Here is a 20,501-nt window from a genome sequence, read left to right as displayed (position 1 = left end):
ATCCTAATCAACCAGGTCTTCAAAGTGGTTTTGTTGTCTTTTAGGGGAAAACTAAACTTACCTTCATAGTGGGGAATTTGGTAGATGTTACTCCTGCCACCTTCATAGCCAGGACTTTGGTAGATGTTGCTCCTACCATGAAGGGCCAACTAAGCTGGAGAGGTTTTTATGTGTCTTTTATAGGAGAGCCAGCAAACATAGCTAATATCATAAGAAGGTTGGCCATCAGTCAGATAGGGCAATGGAATTTTTTCTTAGATCTTAGATATACACATTTATACACACATACCTACTTCTACACACACACACACACACACACACACATATAGATAGATAGATAGATAGATAGATAGATAGATAGACATAACATACACAATGTGTGTTACATATATACATTTATCTATAGACTTTATATCTTTAGTTATATGTCTATGTATGTATCCATATCTATCTATATGTATATATCAATCTTCATGGACTCTGAGGCCATTGGTTCTCTCTGGAGGTAAATAATGTTTTTCATGATGGGTTCTTTAGTTTTGATAGATCATTGAATGGATCATACTGACTGAGTCTTTCAGGATTGGTCATATAGTTTGGAAGGGACCTCATTGGCCATCTAAGGAATCCCCACCATGTCATACCCAACATATAATGGTCCAGTCTGTTTAAAGATCTCTGGTGAGGGGGAACCTACCAATTCCTCTTAAGGCTGTATGTTCCACTTTGGGATTTTGATCTTTGTTAAAAAGTTTTTTTTTAATACATTTGCGTAATTTGCACCTTCTACTCATATCTCCTAGATCTTCCCTCTGAGACCAGAGAGATTGAGGGTAAACCACCTTCTGGGTGATATTTCTTCAGATACTTGAAGATAGTCACCATAAACCCCCTTCTCCCATCCCAAGGTTTCTCTTTTCTGGGTTAAATGTTCCCGGGTTCTTTAATGATGCCTCATCTGAAATATCCCAAGACCCATGCAGTTGCTTTCCTCTGAACACTCCCTGGAATATTAATCCTAAATATCTTGAACTTCTCACAATAGTAATAATAAAAATATTGAACTTTCCTACAGAGTTGGATAACAAATAAATAGAGGGACAACATGCTCGACCGGAAGATAATGTTCAGGTGATGGAAATTAGTATTTACTGATAAAATACCACTAACTAGTTATGGCAAGTGATGGTCAGTTTGGCAAAGGCAACAGGCAAAAACTTTGTCCAAGGAGAAGAAAAGTCGAGTATGAAGGAAAGCCTAAGCAAATTTGGAACATGAACACAAGAACCTAATCTGACGTTTGCAAGTCAAATGTGATCATTGTTAATTCATGATTGACAAAGGTAGAAATTAGCTCACATAGAGACGGAGAAAATGTCAGGAGAGTGGGTGGAACCTGTCAAAAGTTGGTTTTAAAAGACTTTATCTTCACCTCCTTCCCACTCAATTCTGAGGGATTGCAGGGAACTAAGCCTCTACCTCTCTGCCTCACACTTCTTTGCTACCAGTTTCAAACCATCCCCTCCATAACCCCACCTGTCTTTAGAGGTTGTCTTCTCCTACTCAAAAGTATACTCCTTGAGGTCAGCAGCTTGGGTTTGCCTACTTATCTCCAGAATTCAGTATGGCACCTAATATATACCTAATGTTTAGTGTCTTATTTACTTATCTTTCTGTTGGTCTATCCGTCCAAGCCTCTATCCCTCCATTCATCCATCTGTCCATCAGTTCATCTGCATGTCTTATCAATATAGCATCAATAATATCAATAGCATTTATCTATTGATGTAATCTATGTCTATTCGTGTTTCTCTCTCTGTCCATCCTTTGGTCTGGCTATTTGTCTGTCCATTTCTCTAACTCTCTATCCTTCCATCTGTCCTTCTACCTATAAATCTACCTAGCTAATGTCTTTCATCTATCCTGTCTACCTACCTATTTGCCTGTTTATCCCTTCTGTCTGTTCATCCATCCATCCATCCATCCATCATCTATCCATCATCTATCTATCTATCTATCTATCTATCTATCTATCTATCTATCTATCCATCTACCTATTCATCTATTGTGATCTATTTATCTTTGACAATCTATCTCTCTCGATTACTCTATCTGGCTATCCAGCTAGCTAGCTATCTTTTAATCTGTCTCTCTGCTCCTTTGTCCATCTATTAAGTAGCTAGCCAGCTATATCTGGGGGTTCTTCATGAAAAACTCCCTTTACTAAAAGCTCAACAGTAAATAACTAAAAACTTATAGAAGGCTCTTTCCACCTCTTTAGGATAATTTTCTCCCCTCTCCTCCCAGTCACTTACTAAATGCCTTTGGATTGGATTGGACCAGTTGATGTGGGAGGGCAGGGACTAGCTTTCCATGCAATGCAGTAATCATATTTATAGGATGTTCACTGGACAGAAAGCATTTTAAATTCCTTCATCTCAATTGAGTGAAATCATGAAGATGGAGTGAGTAGAGTGAGCATGTTTGGCTGGAGAAGATGATGAGGGAAGGAAGGAGGGATTGGGAAGCGAGATGAGGAAGTGGCTTGGAACTAGATGGAAGGTCTCAAGTTCTGGGCATTGGGTCTTGATGCTATTATAGATTGTATATAAGAGTGAGGGAAGTGTGGAGTGAGCAGGGTTTGGAGAATGAGGAAATAAGAGCTGTTCATTATTCATTTGAGAAGAGACATGAAGGCAAGAAAAATCTTCTTATGAAAAGGCAGATGCAGTCATCCAGGGGAGAGGTGAGGAAGGTCTCAACTAGGATGACAGCTAGAGGAGTAGAATGTTAGAACCTCAGAGATAGAAAAGATGTCAGGGCTCAGATATCCTAACCGCCCATCTCCCGAAGGAATCCCCTGCTACAGTGTGCCTGATAGAGCCCAACCCTACTTCTGCTTCACCATTTTCAATCATGAGAATCTCATCACTACCTCCTGAGACAGTCCATTTTACTTGTAACTATCTCTAATTGTTGGAAACTTCTTCCATTCAATGAACCAAAATCTGCTTCCTTGGACCAAGTGGACAACAACAAAGGAAGAAGCCTCAGAATTTGGTGAGTGATCATCTCTTCCCAATTGTTATATGGCAATTTCCTGGATCCTGATTACTTCATCATTTTCATCATAGGCAGCTGGGGAATCCAGTAGATTCAGTCACTTACAAGATGTGTGACCCTGGGAAATCCCTTAACTCGTTTGTCTCAGTTTCCTCATCTGGAACATTGGGGAGGGGGGTAATAGCACTTAACTCACAGGGTTGTTGTGCAGATCAAATAACTTAACTTATGCAGAGCATTTTGCAAACTTTAAAGCTAGTTATTCATCATCATCATCATCATCATCATCATCATCATCATCACAGCTTGCAAAGTACAGAATCCGGATGGCCAAGATCAAAGCCATTTGAGATGAGGGCTATGCTGTCCTTATCTTGTTTGCTCCTGGGGCATCCCAGAGAAGCTTCCAGTAAGCCAACAGAAGATGGGATAGGTATTTTTATTCAGTTACAAAAGGCAGTCATTTTATCCATCTGAGATAGTCTGAAAATCATGAAACATAAAATTCAAATATATCAATATATTTAATTTAATATCTGATTATTCAATCTAGTATAATAAAATACAAATAATATAATTTCTAGTAGTACAGAAATAGTAGGTTAGTGATTTTTTCCCACAAACCCTTTCTATCTGAAACCCATCAAAAGTGAGAATGAACTCATTATCATAATTAATATGAATCCATAAAACATTTAGGAATAGTTTAAATGGATATTACTTTCCAAACTCACTCAGTCTCCAACCTCCATGGAACAAAAAAACGCATTCAAAAATATAGAGTCTTAATAGACAAGCTTTAAGTTGAAATTAAATAAAAATTAAAGAGTTCTTTAAGTCGACCTCAGCAGAGTTTCCTCCCCAACTCTGCAAAGACATAGGAGGCAAGAGTCTGGCATTCTCACACCTCTCCTCTCCTCTTTTTCTAATGTACCAAGGGCTCTGACCTCAGCAGGCCCCCAGTGCGAGCTCTGAGAGCTCTGAGGTAGGGAGTAGAAGGATATGGATGACCCAGGCCCACCTTTTCCCCATCAGGGATAACCTTAGAAAGAACCAACCCCCTATCACTGGCATCCCCTACCATGGAAGTGTGTGGAGAAGGAGCCATTTGCCTCAGTGGCAGGAAGACAGAGCCTAGGAGAAGGATGGGAGAGGATACCCCTATTCCCAGGAAATATATGATGCCAGATTTAAGTGATGGGATGTTGAGATGATGGTTCTTTCCACAGATCTACTGTATTAAATGATTTCCAGTCTTCTGGCTCTGGGCTTTGCCCTGGTAATTATACTTTCCCCAGTTTCCTGGTGGAAGGCAAAAGACATTTAATAGGAGAGAGAGAGGGGCTAAGAAATAAGGGATTATTGAGTTTAGGCTTGGAGAGATTATACACCTCTAAGGAGGGAACCATTTAAGCAACATGCTACCCCTTCCCCCTCCCCCTCCACTTTACATGAGCTGGCCCAGGAGTCACAAATGACATCATTATGGACATTGTGACCAGATACCTCCCCCTTCCTGCCATGGGAGGGGAAGAGGGCAGAGGCCAAGAATCAACAAGGGAAGAATGTTCACTGAAAGCATAGGTCTCACACTGTAATTGTCCACCATCCTCTTCCACTCATGGGTTCAGAAAAAAAGCCCCTTGAAGGTAAGGTCAATAGCAGCCAAGAGAAGAAGGTGACTCTGGGAGGTAAAAAAAGTCAGATTTGACACCCTGACTTAGGCCAGAAGATGCATAGTTCCAAGGCTTTCCAAAGTCTTCTGAGATCAGGACAGACCAGGGGAGGATGAGACACTGGAGTTTGATTGTGTCTGTCACCCCGGGGAGGAAAGTCACAGAAATCAGAATGAGAACGGTGGGGTTGGGGTGCAATGTGGACGCAAATGGTAGAGGGCACTGTTCCCTTCCCTACTCTGCCCTTCACGTTCTGGAGCCCCCATCCCACCTCCATATCAAAACTCTTCCAGTTGGAGTGAGAGAAGGAAGACCTCTGATAGACAATAGCTATGAGCTTACAGTCAAATTGCTTAGTCCCAGACATCTCCCTTAAGACTTCCTAAGCTTTAAATGGATTGGGACGTGTATTTATACCCAATGTCACTCAGGACATTGACAATGGATCCAGTCATAAGTTGGGTGATCTAGGAAAGAGTACCTATGCTCCAGAGTCAGACCAACACTGATGCTTAAGATGGGACAAATCATTTACCTACCCACTCTGAGCATCAGAGGGGATGCCATCCAAAGGGGTTATTGTCCAGAAAATACAATGTTTAGAAGTGCTCAAGCATATAGAAATGTGAAAACTTATGTTCTGGAATCATGTCATTAATTAGTTTGACTCCTGACTGGATCACTACTTAATATGATCTTTCCCTCAGTGGCTAAAGTTTCTCTAACAGGAAAGGAGTTGCAATATACAGCTACTGGGGTCTCTTTCATTTTAGGGTTCTGCTCTTTTGCCTAGGGAACTGTGTATAACTTAGGGGTTCGGTTAGCAACACAAGACATTCTTAGGTATCCAAGATATAGGTTTATTGAGTTCTTTACTTAAAAGAGACAGTGTCTTTTTTCTTCAGAGACATAGGGAGGCCATTGTGGGTAAAGATCTAGCCATAAAGTTAGGAAGACATTATTCCACATAAAAGTGGGGAAGTCTGTCCTCCTTAAAATGTGGTTCCCAGAGCTGGACACAATATAATGACCTGGTCAGAAGTCATAAGGACAATTGAGAATCTTCCTAATTTTAAGTAAAAATGATATGCCTCTAGCATTAGCTCTGGTTTACATTATCTGGGGGGGGGGGCTTCCATATCACAGTTATTTGCATGAGATTCTTCCACAAAGAACTCTATCGTTAAAAACTTGGCCACCTATGCCCCTTGAAGTATCGAGCAAAAGTACAGAATTTCACCTTTACATACCACACACCAATTCCATTTTTCCTAACTTGATTCAGTATTCAGTCCATTCCTGTGTTGCTGATGATGGATCTGGGGTCCTGTATGTATCTTAGGGTGTTAACTATTCCCCCAAACTTTGTATTATCTTCAAATAGGACAAAACCACACCCAAGTCACTGACAAAAATGTTAACCAGTTCAGGACCAAGGACAGATCCCGAGACACTCTTCCTAGAAGTTGACACACACACTTTGGTTCTGATCATTCAACCAAAAAGAACACCAACACTTGAGCTAGGAGAACCTGAATTCAAATCCTGTCTTTGTGATTTATTATCTTGAGCAAACTGACTGAAAATTGGCCTTCATTCGCTTGTTCAATAAGTCTAGAAGGCCTCTAACCAAGGTTCTTTCCAGTTCTTCATCTATAGACATTCCTATGAACTAATGGACTCTCATTTTGAGGTCCTTTCACTCCACCCATCCTTTAATAACCCCAATTCTGGTTCTATTTGTTAGATATAGCTTCTGCTCTCCTCATGTCCTGAAAACTCCCATTGCTTCATGCCTAAACTATAAATCTGTCATCCTAACATTCAAGGCCTTCTACAGTCAACTCCATGCTCCCCCCCACTATTATTCCTCCTGAACCTTTTGTTCTCCCACTTGCTGCCTGCCTTCCTCATGGGCCAGGATTATTCTATTCTTTTCAACTTACCCTTGCTCTACCCTCTGCCTGGAATTCTCCCTCCATACCTCCCCCTTTTGGGAGGTTCTGTTTTCAGGTTCTGTGTAAGTATATACCCTCTGTGAAGGCCTTTTGAACTATGTGGCTTCATTGTCCTTGTCTTTGATCTCCAGAAACCTTAGATTGCTTCAGGTATCCAAATCTCATCATCTATCTTTCCCTAGGACTATTAGTGTGACAAGCACTCAGATAAGAGTAAGGTCTCTCTCTCTCTCTCTCTCTCTCTCTCTCTCTCTCTCTCTCTCTCTCTTCTGTGTATGTGTGTGAAGCCTATGGCTTCCTTCTCACAATCTTGTTTGGTATATTAAGGACCCATATTACATTGAAATACAATTAAAGTATATTTAAGTTCATACTCTTGCACTGGAGTGTATCCTGAAGTTCCCAAGTTCTTGAGGAATTCCCAAATCTCAGACTCCAAGGGGACTTCAGAAATCAGAAAGCCTGACTCCTACCCAAAGCATGAGTCCAACTGCTATACTCCAGGGAATATGATACAATGAAAATAGTCCTAGGTTTGGCATCAAAGGACCTGAGTCTGAATTCTAGCCTGACCACAACATGATGTTGGGAAGACCTGCTTGTCTGCTCCTCAGTTTCCCCATGAGGAAAATGAGGAATTTGTCGTAAACAAGTTTCCCATGAGAACTCTTTCAATTCTCAAATCTCATGACCCTGTGCTTAATACAGAGGAAAAAAAACCTCTTGTATCCAAGATTCTAGATCAAATCTCACCTCTGGTGTGTACTACCTGTGTGACTCTGGGTAACTATTTCCTTCTCTGGGTCTCAATTTCCTTCTTTGTAAAGTGAGGGGGTTGTATTAGATGGTCTCTGAGGTACTTTCCAGGTCAGAATCCATGCTGCTCTAAGAAGTTTATCCACACTTGTTCCCCATGTTGCCTCTTTTGCTTTGAGACCTAAAGGTTCTCTCTTTTTCCAGGCCTCTGTAGTCAAGTAGAGATAAAGGCTTCTATTTTCCCTGATTGTTTCCAAAGGGCAGGGGTTTGTTTCAGCTCTGGATGGATATTAGCTCCTTTGCTGCTCTCTGGTTCCAGACTCTTCCACAGAGGGGGAAGTAAATCCCTGGGGTGACATCTCTTAGGATCGGGTCATGTTTTTGCAGGTGCCCCTGCTCAACAAGAAACACAGGCTGTGATCAGTATTGAAGACCCAGGGATTCAAGTCAACCAGACACCTTCCCCAGAAGAGTCCAACCAGGGAGAGAAGAAGCAGCCTCCCACACAGGGCCCCTTTTTCTACATCGGGGGTACCAATGGGGCCATGCTGTAAGCAAACTCCTTGGAAGAAGGGAAATGGGGGGGGGGGCGGAAACCAGGCTCCAGTCCTCTAGGGGAGGAGGGACTTAATTGACTTATTTGACTTAATTGCCTTAATTGACTTCCTGAGCCAAGTCTCACCACCAGGGTGGTGATGACAGCCTTAAAACTGAGGTGCATGTCCAGGACACCTACCCCTAGTCACTTTGTCCTGCCCTTTCCCAACAACTGCCTGGTCTGACCTGACATCCCTTTCTCAACTGTCCAACTGTTGGCCCACTGGCTACTTGGCTCACTTTTTAGTTAAAAATGGGAAGAAAAGTTGCTGTTTTCCTCCTCCCATCCCCCCTCACCCCAGGTTTGGGGCCAGCTGCAAGGCCTTGGGTATCAGGCAGTCTTCCCAGGAGCTCCTCAGGGGAACCTGAGGCCCCAGAGCTAATTAAGGCATCGTTAACAGTCCAGTGAATCTTGTTATCCTGGCAGGATCAGTTCCTATTGTCGGAGCAAAGGCTGGCAGAGAATCCATGACAACCGTCGGGAGGATTACAAGCTGAAATGGTGTGAGACCAAGTGCAGGGACACCTATTACTCCTTTCGAGAAGGTGCAGCCCAGAGAAAAAGGGGGAGGGGGCAGGGGTGGGACAAGGGCTTCCCACTTTGGATGCTTGATCCCAACCAGTACAGATAACCAGCATCTGAAATTAATGTCCAAAAAACAGGAATCAGTTGACTGGCCCAACATACTGGGCCTCTGGTTCAGGATTACAGAATTTTGGAGCTTGAAGGGACTTCCATAATTCTCCAGCATAGACTACTGGGGAAAAGAATGCGCTTGAGGCCCTCTGAACCATGTAGTTGGATTCCAGTGAAAGGGAGAGGGAGGCCATTCCATTGCTGGACAGCTCTCCTTCTTAGAAAGTTTTTAAGGACATGAAACCTAAATTAACTGCTTCTTTTACCCATTACTGCTGGTTGGGTCTTCTGGGGCCAAGCAGAATAAGGTTCCTTGGTGATTGCTGCCCTAAGGCATACTACTTCTCATAATTGCTTCTCCATCTGGAAACATGGGAGATTTCCCATCCCAACCAAAATCTTATGTCATAGCAGTGGACAGGCCAATCTGAAAGCCCAGAGAGGACTTAGAACACCAGACTAAGCCATATCCAATAAAGCAAATATAAATCCCTAGACCCTTGGGCATCTCTTGTTCACCTTGAAAGATACAAGGGAGCAATCCAATCCATCCATAGTGACTGCCCCCTGTCATTGAGAGGACTTTCTCCAAGGGACAGCATCACCAGAACAGGGTGAAGTGACCTAAACTTTGGGTACCTTTTAGGACTTAAATTTAGGTATCAAAGATCTATACCTTTCCCCACTCAAAAGAATCTGTAACCCCAATAGAAATCAGGAAATACCACTCATTTTCCTAGTGAGCTGTGCCCCCACCATGGATGCTTATAATGTATCTACCTTTTCTGTATATTCTGCCCCCTACTTAATAGACCCAATAGAGCATAAAGTCCTTGGGGCAGAGACTGTTTTATGTTAATACAAACCTAGTCTTCAGCATAGGGGTAACCTAGGTGGATGGATTGTCATCTGTATATATTGAAAGAGGATCTTAGAGCCCTGAAGCTACAGACTCTGAATGAGATCTAGGCATCAGGGTTGAGACTAGCAGCCGTGCCAGTCTGCATATCAGAAAGGTGCCTTTGGGAACTAGATAGCACTCTGGGCATCAAGATGCCAATCGATCAGTCACTAAATATTTACCAATCAAATACCCTGTGCCAGAGAATGTCTTAAGCACTGAAGATACTGAGATAAAAATAAAACCATCTCTGCCCCCTAGGAGCTTACGTTCTATTGGTGGTGTTAAGGTCATATCTGGGCACTCAATCAACTAACATTTATTAATGCTGTGTGGAAATAATGGCAACAAAAATGAAATAGTCCCTGCTTTGAAGGAACTTACATTCCATAGTATGTACAAATAATCTTTTTTAAAAAATTGTTTAATTTTCCAATTACATGCTAAGATAGTTTTCAATGATCATTTTTGTAAGATTTTGAGTTTTATATTTTTCTCCTTTCCCCTCCCTTCTCTTCCCCCCTTCCCTGACAGAAAGTGATTTAATAATAAGTTATACATGTACAACTATGTCAAACACATATCCATATTAATCATGTTTTGAAAGGGGAATCAAATCAAAAAGGAGGGGAAGAACACGAGAGGGGAAAAGTCCATAATACATAAAACAAATTTTAAAAATTGATATAAGCAGCTTTGATCTGCATTCAGGCTTCTTAGTTTCTTCTCTGGATACAGATGATATTTTCAATCTCTAGTCCTTTAAGAATTGTCTTTGATCATTATACAAGCTGAGATGGCAAGTCCAGCATAGTTGATCATCACTCAATTGCTATTATGTATAATGTTCTCTTAGTTCTGCTCACTTCCCTTGGCATCAGTTCATGCAAGTCTTTCCAGGCTTTTTTGAAGTCCATCCTTCACAGTTTCTTACAGAATGGTACTCCATCACATTCATATACCACAATTTGTTCAACTATTCCTCAATTGATGGGGTATCATCTCAATTTCCAATTTTTTCTACTATGAAAAGAGTTTCTATAAATATTCTTGTACATGTGGTTTGTAGCCTTTTTTGTGATCTCTTTGGGATAGAGACCCAGTTAGTGATACTGCTGGAACAAAGGGTATACATACTTTTATAACCATTTGGGTTTAATTCCAAATTGTTTTCCAGAAAGGTTGGCTCAGTTCACCACTCCACCAACAATGTTTTAGTGTCCCAGTTTTCCCACATCCTCCAACATTGACTATTTTCCTTTTTTGTCATATTGGTCAATCTGACAGGTGTGCAGTGGTACCTCAAGCATTTTTTTATTTGCTTTCCCCTAATAAATAATGATTTAGAACATTTTTCCATATGACTGTAGATAGCTTTAATTTCTTCAAACAAGAACTGCCTGTTCATATTCTTTGAGCATTTATCAACTGGAGCAAACAATAATTCTTTAGAAAAGTCATCTTCCCTCCTCCCTTTCTCTCCTTATTCCCTTCCTATCCATCCATTTTTATCCATCTATCCTTCCATTTCTCCTCCTGATCCTTTTATTTCTGTCTCCATCTTCTTTTCTTCCATTCATTCCTTCTACCCTCCTATCCCAGAAACACCTATTGAATGCCCTACACTAGAATTTAAACCCTTTGAAGGTAGGTGCCCTTCTCACCACTGCCCCATCTCCTCATCCTGGTGTTTTGTGACATAGGGGAACAACTACTCTACCAAATCCCTAACAACAAGCTTTTGACAACCAAGATCGGTCTCCTGAATGCTCTGAGAGAATACACCAGAATCATGAACAAGATCAGCAGCTCACCAACTGCAGCACACATCAAGTAACTCCCCCAATGCCCGGGCACTACCTGCAGAGCCAAATGCTCTGCCAAGTCCATCTTCTCCCATAAAGATAAAGATCACCAGTTTAGACCTGGAAAGGACCTTGGAGATTAACTAGTCTAAACTACCCTCTCCCTGTTTAGGGAGGGAGGGATGGAGGGATGGAAGGATGGAGGGAGGGAGGATGGAAGGCTGGGTAGAAGAGATGAATGGAAGGAAATAATACCTGAAAGGAAAGAGGGCTGAAATGAATGATTCAAGGAGATGACTCCCTCCTTTTCTCCTCCTGTTATTTTGTCCTTCATGTTGTACTCTCCAACAGGATTCTGAAAATGGAAGACTTTTTCCCAGAGACCTATCGATTAGATACAAAAGATGAACGGGAAAACTTCATTGCTGTGTTCCATGGTTAGCTATCAGTCCCACTCAGTGGTATTGGGGGGGGTGGCAGAAGGGAGGGGAGCCAGGCACATGCAGAGCTTCCATGCCAGAGGGTGGCATGCATGATATGGCAGAGTTAATACTACCCCATCTCCCTCACCACTCTCTGTGCCTGCAGATGAAGAGATCTGGATCTGTAAACCTACTGCTTCCAACCAGGGGAAAGGAATTTTCCTGATCAGGACCCAAGAGGAGGCAATTTCTCTCCAGGCCAAGATGCAAAGCATTGAGGATGATCCCACCTACAAGAAGATGCCCTTTAGGGCTCCCCAGGCACGAGTTATTCAGAGGTGGGTGGGCTCAGCTCCAGGTACTTGGGTGTGGGGAGATGGGCCCAGAGGAAAGACCTTGCTCTGGAGTCTGGGGAGTACTGGGGTTAAATCTCCCCTCTACTGTGCTCCCTGTATGACCTTGAGCAGACTACTTTCTCTGACCTTCACTTTCCTACAATGTGAAATAAGAGATTTGGCCACTGGGGTCCCTTTCAACTCAAAACCTATAGCTTTGTTCAATGAATGTAAGGTAGTGAGGACTCACAATGGTAGCTGGCTCTCTGAGAGAGGAGTCGTTATGACACCCCCCTTCAATCCTGAACCCAAGATGAAACAAGGTTGGCCCTCACTCCCAGTCTTGAGCAATGTTTCCATTCCACCTTTGGATACCATTACAGATAAGAAGAAGAAGAGACTTAAAACTGAAAAGGAGGGAATCCAAGGACATCTCTTCCAATCCCCTTACAGATTAGGAAACTAAGGCTCTTAGAAAATTAAGTTAGTTATATATGTATAATTTATATTAGATTGCTCACTATTGGGGGAGGGAGAAAGTAAAGGAGGGAGAAAAATGTAGAATTCAAAATCTTATAAAAAATGTTTCCTGAAAACTGCTTTCGCATGTAGTTGCAAAAACAGATTAAAAAAAAATAAAAGAAAAATAAAACTTAGTTCAAGTGACTTGCCCAGTTGGGGTCATAACCATCCTCCTGTTCATAGTAATAAAGCACGAGAAGTAAGATTTGAATTCCCGTTCCCCTGACTCAGAGGCGGGGTATGATACTGCCCCTTCTAATACAAAAGAATTTTTCGCAAGGGAGAGAATGTGAACAACTTGGGACATGGGTATGGGCAGGAGGAAGGAGAGGAAAAATTAAGGAAGGTTTCCTGTGGGAGATGATGTGTGGACTAATCCTTGAACGAAAGCTAATCATTCTAAAAGGGGAACAGAAGGAGAGAGAGCACAAAGACAAAGAGTTGAGGGATGAAGTTTGGGGACCAACCACTACTGTCAGTTCAGTCATTTCAGTCATGTCTGACTTTTCTTGACCCCATTTTGGGTTTTCTTGATATACAGGAGTAGTTTGCCATTTCCTTCCCTAATTCATTTTACAGATGAAGAAACTGAAACAAACTGGGTGAAGTGACTTGCCTGGGGTTCACATAGCCTGTTAAGTGTCTGAGGCTGAATTTGAACTCAGGTCTTCCTGATTCCAGTCTCAGTTCTTTCTTCATAGCACCCCCTAGAAACCTCTAGGTGAGAATGAGAGAAGAATTAAGCATAATTCTAGGGGTTTTACTTTGAGTGATCAGGCACCTTCAACAGGAGAGAAGTTTGGGGAAGGGAGGGATAGATTTTGAGGGGAACTGTCATCAACCTGCCTCTACTTCCCCAAAGGTATATCCACAATCCTCTGCTCCTGGATGGGAAGAAGTTTGATGTGCGATCCTACTTGCTTATTGCCTGTGCTATGCCTTACATGGTCTTCTTTAGTCATGGCTATGCACGACTGACTCTGAGTCTTTACGACCCAAAGGCCAAGGACCTGGCAGGACATCTGACCAATCAGGTATGGGAAGAGTCCTGGGGTCTCACAGGGAGGGACAACCATAGCCCTCTCCTTGCCCACAGTCAATGAGGAAGAGGTAATATTTCTTAAAGCCCTTACCACTTCACCACCCTTACTAATGAACTCCAGGGGCTTCTATCTTTTCTAGGATTAAAGAAAAGACCATTTATATTGAATCTTTCATCTCCCTCACCTCATATCTGATTGGCTGAAAAATTTAATCACTTCTCCATTCTCAATGTCTCTCCCATTCATCCCTTTCTCTCCCTTCTATCAGCAATACCCAGTTCAGACCCTCATGATGTCTCAACTAAACTATTGCTACAACCCCTTCATTGATCTCCTTATTTCCAAGTCATTCCCTTTAAGTAAATCATAGTTCACTTAAATGTGAAGACAGTCTTCTTAAAAATCAGTCCGCTCCCCTGCTCAAGTATCTTCAATGATTCTCTATTGCCTCTAAGATAAAATGCAACCTCTTCAGCCTGACATAAAAAATCTCCCGCAAGAATGGGGGACAATTGTAAAAACTCAAAATAAATAAAATCTTTCTAAAGAAAAAATCTCCCCCCCAAATTTTGACTAGTCTACCTTTTCAGACACTGTTTCTTGTGTTCTTTCCCACACTTAAGTCTTAAGTGCCTTCCAAACTGGACTATATGCCAGTCCCTCTCTGAACTTGGAATGCCCTCTCTTCTCACCTCATCCTCTTAGAATTTCTAGTTTCCTTCAAAACTCAGCTCATGTGCAAACCTTACTTAATCCCCTTAAGCATAAATATGTAAATAAAGTATTGATATAAACATTCTCTTCCACCTTTAAAAAATCCCATGTTTTTCAAGTGTCCTCAAGTTGTATGTAAACTCCCTGGGGGCAATAAATGATTTTTTTTTTCTGACTTTTTATCTCCAGCCTCTAATACAGTGCCTTCCCCATAGTATATGCTGAATAAACATTTGTTGGATTAGATTGGACCTGGGGAGAAGGTGGCAGGGAAAGGGGTTGATGGAGTCTTTTGAACTTGTGGGGAAGGGACTATAGGTGGGGGCAGCCAGTCAAATCAACCCTAAAATAGTCCAAAAATATGAAGGTGTCCCCACTTGTATCTGCCCCTTAACAATACAATATAACCACTCCCACCCACCCACCCCCAAAAAACCTAACCCTCTAGCCTGGGTGGGGGAAGGTCTATCAGAAGGATTTGGAAGGAGGGTCCATGAGAGAGTTTATAGAAAACTCTGTGAGACAGGTGATGGACTCCAATTAATCCATCCAATTCATCACCTATTCCATGCCAAATAAGATGTTGATATATTTATTAGAGAACTATCTTGAAACCAGATAGACAGTTCAAGACCTGTTTCTGAGATATATATTGACCATTTGACCCTGGACTAGTCACTTAATCTGTCAACTCACTAAGGTCCTCAGTTTTAGAGAAGGTGATACCTGCTCTGGTAGAAAGAGTTTTCTCATTTAGAAGCTCAATGTAGTCATCAGGAATCATTTCTTTGCAAGATTTTGAATTCCACAAATTCCATATTTTTCTCCCTCCCTCCCTTACTTTCTCCCTCCCCCATAGATCTATGACTACACTGAGCTTCTAAATGAGAAAATTATCCTTTTGTGCTAGGAGTTGAAAAAATATTAAATAATCTCTACCTTCTGGAAGCTTCCAGCATATCCAGGGAGAAAAGATATACCTTTAGAAATACACACATGAAATGAATGCAAAATAAATAGAAGGTAATGGGGGGGGGGGGGAGAAAGGGTAGGTGCACTACTTGCCAAGGATCTGTGGCTCAAAGGATGCCTGTTGCATCTTTTAGAGTGGGATATCTATGGCAAGGAAGCCTACTAGTGATTTCCAGGGCCACATTTGTTTCTCTTCTTCTCTCTTAGTTCATGCAAAAGAAAAGTCCCCTGTATGTGCTCCTGAAGGAAGAGACTGTGTGGAGCATGGACCACCTCAACAAACACGTCAATGAAAAGTTCCGCAGAGCTAAAGGGCTCCCCAAGGATTGGGTGCTCACCACCTTCACTGTAAGACCCTCCTGTTTCCTGTCAGGTTCTGAGGGGGAAAGGAGAGAACAACTAGTGGATTTCAGTCTCCAAGGCGAGCAGAAGATGCTCAGATCAGGAAGAACCACAGTGCAGATTCTCAGGAGGATGGGACCATGGTTTTGAGAGAGGTAGAGGGGACAAGGCAGTGTGGGATAGCAGAAAGGGAACTAGATAGGGAGGCAAGGGATCTGGGTTCAAATCCTCTTCTCTGATGATTTCTACTTCTCATCCCTTGGGCAAGTCACTTAACTTCCTTGGTTCTCAGTTCTTCTGTTCTAATGGTAGGGGCTGGACCAGATGGTCTCTGAGATCTCTTCCAACTCTAGACTGATGATCTTAAATTACTTAACCTCCCTGCTCTCAGTTTCCTTATCTGTAAATTAAGAGATGTTGGACTTGATGGTCATTAGACCTCTAAAGCTGTTAACATTTGCCTTTAGTCTATGTGGGTGTGTGGTCATACATTTGAATTTATATGTTTGTCTGTCTGCTTGTCTGTGAATATGTTCTTGGGGTATGGCTATGCCACCTGGGGGTGTGCCTAAGAATCAAGCAGCTGGTGCATTCTGGACAGGTCTTTGCCAAAAGTCCTTTGGGCATGTAATCCTCTCATTGGAAGGATTCAAGTGGAAAGGGAGGAGCCCCAGTGAAAGACCTGACCTGGAAAATGTGACCATAGAGAAGGGTCCCTCTGCAGTCTCAACTCTCCACTCTTCTTGGTTTCTCTGACTTCAAGTCTAAGCTATGGTCTCGACTTCTGTTAACTAATTTTTTTCTTTTGGTTTTTGCAAAGTAATGGGATTAAGTGACTTGCCCAAGGTCACACAGCTAGTTAGATACTTGATACTGACACAAGTCCTTTAGATTCCAAAGCTGGTGCTTTATCTGCTGTGCCACCCAGCTGCCTGTGGCCCCAATTGCTAGAAGAAACTTTCTGCCTTCTATTGATTATCTCCAGTTTACCCTTTCTATACCTGTTTGGACCTAGCATTTTACATGCTGTCTTCTCCATTAGACTGAGTTTCTTCAGGGTAAGGGCTTGTTTTAGCTTTACTCTGTAGTTTAAGCATTTAACACAAAGTCTAGCAAACAGCATGTGCTTAATAAATAGAAAGATATACCCTCTCCCCCCTATGACCCAATAATATACAGAATAAGTAAAGGAGTGGATGAGGAAAATAAGACTAATGAGTCCAGGATCTTAGGTTTCCCTCAGGTATGCAGGAAAGGGGAGAGTGGGAGAAGAAAGGGAGGCAATATCATAATCACAGGTGACACAACACTGGGAAGGGAGATCCAGGACACTGGATAATACTAAGGTACCAAAAAGTATCTGTGTTGGGGAAGCTGGATGATGCAGTGGATAGGAGGACCTGAGTTCAAAACCAGTTTCAGACACATAAGATTTACTGTGTGACCTTGGGCAAGTCATGTAACCCCATTGCCTTGCAAAAATCAAAAACAAACACCAAACAAAAAAATATATCTGTGGTCTAGAACAAGGTAGCAAATCAGATCAGATGGGGAATTTATGTCTTAGACAAATATAAATTTCTCTATATTGTTTCAAAAAATCAATGTCCCAAACACAAGATATGAATATGTGACTAGAGACCTAATCATCTGAAAAAGCTTTAGATGGATTGAAAACTTCACAAAAAAATTAAAACAATCAGGCTACGTTGGAAGAAGAATGCTGTCTACAGAAAGGGAAGTAATCATCCTGCCATTATCTGCCCTGGTTAGACCATATGTAGAGTATTGCATTTCATCCCAAGTTCTATATTTTAGAAATATATTGATAAGCAGAATTATCCAAAGAAGGATGACCAGAGATTGGCAAGACCCTTCCACAAGAGGATGAATTGGAAGAAAATGGAGCATTTAATGACTGGAAGGAGATTCCTGAGGAGAGGCATCGGCTGTTTTCAAGACTGAAGGGTGCTTCTATAGTAGAGAAATCAAATCAATTTTGTTCTGCTTGGCCCCCTGAGGCCAGAACTGGGAACTACTGGGGAGAGAAGTCACTCAGGATATCTAGATCTGGTTTGAAGGGGAGCTGTCCCAAAGTGCAGCCTCTCTGACATTCTTCAAACAATGATGGAATAAATATCTAGTGTGTCTGCATGGCTATCAAACTGGAGTCTACAGAAAGCGTTTACTTATTACCAGACCCTGCATCAAATGCTAGGGCTATAAAGGAAAAAGTGAACCCCTCAAGAGGTAATATCTTAAGCCTTAAGCCTTAGCCCCCCTCCCCACACCCTTCATTTTACAGATGAGGAAACTGAGGGGCTACTTAGCCAGTATGTTATTGAAGGTATAGAATGCATCCAGATAGCCCCTTGTGGTCCCTTCCTTCCCTGATGAGCTCAGGAACTTGTGATTCTGATATCCTGAGAGGCAGAGAGAAGATGGGGGTAGCAGGAGGAACAGTAAGGGAGCACTGGTGGGTCTTAGAGTCTTGACCCAGGGGGCAGGCAAAAGAGAAGGGGGAAAGACAAGGCTGCCAGGCTCTGGACTCTGAGTGACTCTTTGGGTGGGCTACAGCCAGAACATTCTGATCCTGTCCCATATCTCCCCATCCCCTCTTCTCATCCAGAAACGGATGCAGCAGATTATGCTCCAGTGCTTCCTAGCTGTGAAGTCCAAGTTGGAGTGTAAACTGGGCTATTTCGACCTCATTGGCTGTGACTTCCTCATTGATGAGAACTTCAAGGTGGGTCCTCCCCCAAAGGGCCTCTGTGTCTCAGCCTCTCATAATTCTCTGGGGAGGTGGAGGAAGGAAAGAGAGGAGATTCCAGAACTGTGGGGATGGGAGGGAAGGAAGGAAGGAAGGAAGGAAGGAAGGAAGGAAGGAAGGAAGGAACGGAAGATGGGAAGGAAGAAGGAAGGAAAGGAAGGAGGGAGAAAGGAATGGATGGAGGAAGGAATAGATGGAGGAAGGAATAAAAGAAGGAAGAAAGAAATGAAGAGAGGGAGAAAGGGGGAAAAGGGAGAAATGAAGGAAAAAATGGAGCAAGGAAGGAAGAACTGACCCAAGAGAAGAAGCACAGAGAAAAGAGCAGATAGAAAATGACAGTTTTTAGGGGTACCTTGGAACCCCAAACAATCAACAAAAGCTCCCTGCCATGGAAGCTGAACATGGAGCAGTCTAGTGCTTCCTGACCTTTCCAAAGACTACTTCTAATATCATAAAATCATAGTTATAAGACAAGAAAGGGAACATAGGGGTTCCCCATGCAACACCATAATTTCACTTAGGAAGAAACTGAGACATCAGGAAGGAAATGACTAGCTCATGAACATAGAGTAGAATCAGTATTTGAATCCAGGTCCCCTGATTTCAGATGCAATATTCTTTCTACTTCATTTCTCTTTCCTCCTTGCCTCCCACCTCCCCCATAATCCCCAGTGTCTTCTGGGCCAGGAATGGGTGGAATTCCATGAAAGCACCATGGTTTGTTAGCCTGGGAGACATAGTCTGATCAGAATAGAGAACCAGCTATATTTAGAATATACTCAAGAATGACTTGGATTCAAATTCTCCACACTTCCACATAAATTCCCTGCCCAGTTGAAAGTTGGGCGAGCCTCCATTTAGTGTATAAAATGGGAATAATACCCTTACCACAGGGTTGCTGTGAGGATGAAATAGTATAGGCAGAATAAGTGCCAAATCTTAAATTTGATAGTACTACTACTACCTCCACCACTACTACTATTACTACCCTACTACTACTACTACTACCACCATTGCCACCACCATTTCCACTACCACCATCACCACCACCACAACTACTGCTACTTACAACTTATTACTACCCCCATCACCATTACCAATCACCACCACCACCATCACTACCATCACTACCATCACCACCACCACCACAGGAGCAACAACACAGCAACAAAGGGAAAATCCTTTCATTGGAAGCCAAGTTATAGTTGGGAAGGAAAGCCCCCTCCCTTCCCCAGTCAGGATGCTCCCCTTGGGAAGTTTGAGAGGTGGGCAGCAGGGCAAAGGGGGAGCATTCAGTCCCAGGGCTGGCTGGAGAGACATTTTGCTCACGACCCTGCCAGGCAGAGAGCCGGCTGGCACAATACCCTGCTTTGTTGAGTTGGTGAGGAATTGACCCAGCTCTGGTTTCCAGTCCATTGTGTCTGGGGTGTGGGCCTATCAACCTCCCCCCCCCCCCATCCCCTCCCCTCTCTCCCTGCTGAGTCTCTGGCTGGGGGAAGGGGGAAGATCCTATATCAGACATGAGGGCCCAGCCCAGGAGGGCTCATTAAAATGTCTTAGTGAGCCTAGCAGGGGCCCCTGCCACCACCTGGGGGTTTGGCTTGGCTTGACTTTCACAATATACCCTTCCTCTTGCCCTCTTCTAGGCTGCTTGAAAAATCCCATCCCTCAGTTTATGGGCCTGGAAAGGGTCAGGAGAACTTTTGGACTGGGAACCAGGAGACTGAGAGACTCTTCTCCAGATTTCCATGTGATCTTGAACCAATCACTTTCCTGACTCTGGACTCCTGATCTGTAAAATTGAAGGGGCAGACTCAGTGACCTCTAAGGTCCCTTCTAGCTCTAACTGGGATTCTGTGACTGCATTGACCCACAGTCATATCCAACTCTCTCACTTTATAAAAGAACATTAGTATCATCTGTATCCAGTTGGAAGTGAGGAAGCTCAGAGGTTGTTTAGTCTATAATCCTCCCATTTTACAGATGAC

At 42.7% G+C, this 20,501-nt stretch overlaps 1 protein-coding gene across 3 annotated transcripts in view; it reads left to right on the top strand.

The window, feature by feature from the left end:
* TTLL10 (tubulin tyrosine ligase like 10) overlaps positions 1-20,501 on the top strand; it is a 34,877-nt gene that overhangs the window by 8,332 nt on the left and 6,044 nt on the right. For 2 of the 3 annotated variants that reach the window (XM_074218782.1, XM_074218783.1), the window contains exons 3-10: positions 7,841-8,003; positions 8,478-8,596; positions 11,292-11,421; positions 11,745-11,830; positions 11,982-12,153; positions 13,535-13,706; positions 15,609-15,749; positions 18,373-18,489. In XM_074218782.1, coding sequence (XP_074074883.1) covers positions 7,841-8,003; positions 8,478-8,596; positions 11,292-11,421; positions 11,745-11,830; positions 11,982-12,153; positions 13,535-13,706; positions 15,609-15,749; positions 18,373-18,489 — 1,100 coding nt within the window. Of the gene's footprint in view, positions 1-4,585; positions 4,713-7,840; positions 8,004-8,477; positions 8,597-11,291; positions 11,422-11,744; positions 11,831-11,981; positions 12,154-13,534; positions 13,707-15,608; positions 15,750-18,372; positions 18,490-20,501 lie in introns of those variants that run through there. The other variant, XM_074218784.1, reaches the window with a different exon arrangement.

Source organism: Macrotis lagotis, chromosome 1 (assembly GCF_037893015.1).
Source record: "Macrotis lagotis isolate mMagLag1 chromosome 1, bilby.v1.9.chrom.fasta, whole genome shotgun sequence".
Classification (NCBI taxonomy): domain Eukaryota; kingdom Metazoa; phylum Chordata; class Mammalia; order Peramelemorphia; family Peramelidae; genus Macrotis; species Macrotis lagotis.
This window is presented reverse-complemented; position numbering and strand designations above follow the sequence as displayed.